At 64.8% G+C, this 988-nt stretch overlaps 2 protein-coding genes across 2 annotated transcripts in view; one reads left to right on the top strand and one right to left on the bottom strand.

Moving 5' to 3' along the window:
• The window catches only part of ACA1_223790 (Saccharopine dehydrogenase (NAD+, Llysine-forming), putative protein), a gene marked incomplete at both ends in the record, with an annotated part of 871 nt that extends 120 nt beyond the window's left edge, over window positions 1-751 (top strand). The window contains 4 exons of the mRNA XM_004338007.1: window positions 69-156; window positions 249-334; window positions 439-586; window positions 695-751. Of these exons, the coding sequence (XP_004338055.1) occupies window positions 69-156; window positions 249-334; window positions 439-586; window positions 695-751 (379 nt within the window). The remainder of the gene's footprint in view (window positions 1-68; window positions 157-248; window positions 335-438; window positions 587-694) is intronic.
• Window positions 691-988, bottom strand: part of ACA1_223680 (uncharacterized protein) — a gene marked incomplete at both ends in the record, with an annotated part of 4,336 nt that continues 4,038 nt past the window's right edge. Inside the window, one exon of the mRNA XM_004338005.1 lies at window positions 691-955. Coding sequence (XP_004338053.1) covers window positions 691-955 — 265 coding nt within the window. The remainder of the gene's footprint in view (window positions 956-988) is intronic.

The following is a 988-nucleotide window of genomic DNA, read 5'->3' as shown; positions in this document are numbered from 1 at the left end:
GTGCGGTGAGGCGTGTGCGGTGCTGACACACTACTACTCTTCTCCGCAGACACGCCGCTGACGCACAGGCACGTGTTCTTCGGGCACTGCTTCAAGCAGCAGAACGGCTGGAAGGAGCTCCTCCACCGCTTCACCTCGGGCAAGGGCACCCTCCTCGTACGTGCGCCCACCCGCTCGCTCGATCGCTTTGAGCACAATTGGTGCACATTCGCGCCTGAGGCCTCACCCCTTTCTCCCCCGACCGCCAGGACCTCGAGTTCCTGGTCAACGAGCAGGGCCGACGTGTGGCCGCCTTCGGTCGTGCCGCCGGTCTCGCTGGCTGCGCCGTCGGTCTGTACGTGCCACCGCACACACACCATCGTCGCGCGTGCTGTCATGTGTGCGATGACTCATTTTTCGTGCATTTTGCACTGTGGGTCCAGGATGGTGTGGGCGCAGCAGCAGCTGCACGGCTTCGACGTGCCGCTGTCGCCCATCAAGTCCTACCCGAGCGTGGAGGCGCTGGCCCGCGAGGTGGCCCAGTCGCTCGCCCAGGTCAAGCAGCTCACGGGCAAGAGCCCCAAGGTCATGGTCATGGGCGCCAAGGGTACGGCCCGCCGTGATGACTAGTTGACATTCTTGGCTTACGTCACCACGCACCATTGGCTGACGTGGCGCAACAATGTGACGTATGCTTGTGACCACACGTGGTCAGGTCGGTGCGGCAGCGGAGCGCTGTACTTCCTTAAGGAGGCGGGCGTGGAGGGCGTGACGGAGTGGGACATGGCCGAGACGAGCCGCGGCGGCCCGTTCGCGGAGATCGCCGACCACCACATCTTCGTGAACTGCATCTACCTCATGGGCGCGATCCCGCCCTTCGTCACCAAGGAGCAGCTGGGCGCCATCCAGGACCGCCCGCTGACCGTCGTCGTTGACGTCTCGTGCGACTACACCAACCCGGCCAACCCGCTCCCCTCTACAACGAGGCCACCACCTTCCTCTCCCCGAC

This window comes from Acanthamoeba castellanii, assembly GCF_000313135.1.
Source record: "Acanthamoeba castellanii str. Neff unplaced genomic scaffold scf7180000084760, whole genome shotgun sequence".
NCBI classification, from domain to species: domain Eukaryota; phylum Discosea; order Longamoebia; family Acanthamoebidae; genus Acanthamoeba; species Acanthamoeba castellanii.
The sequence above is the reverse complement of the archived record's forward strand: the minus strand, read 5'-3'. Positions and strand labels throughout refer to the sequence as shown.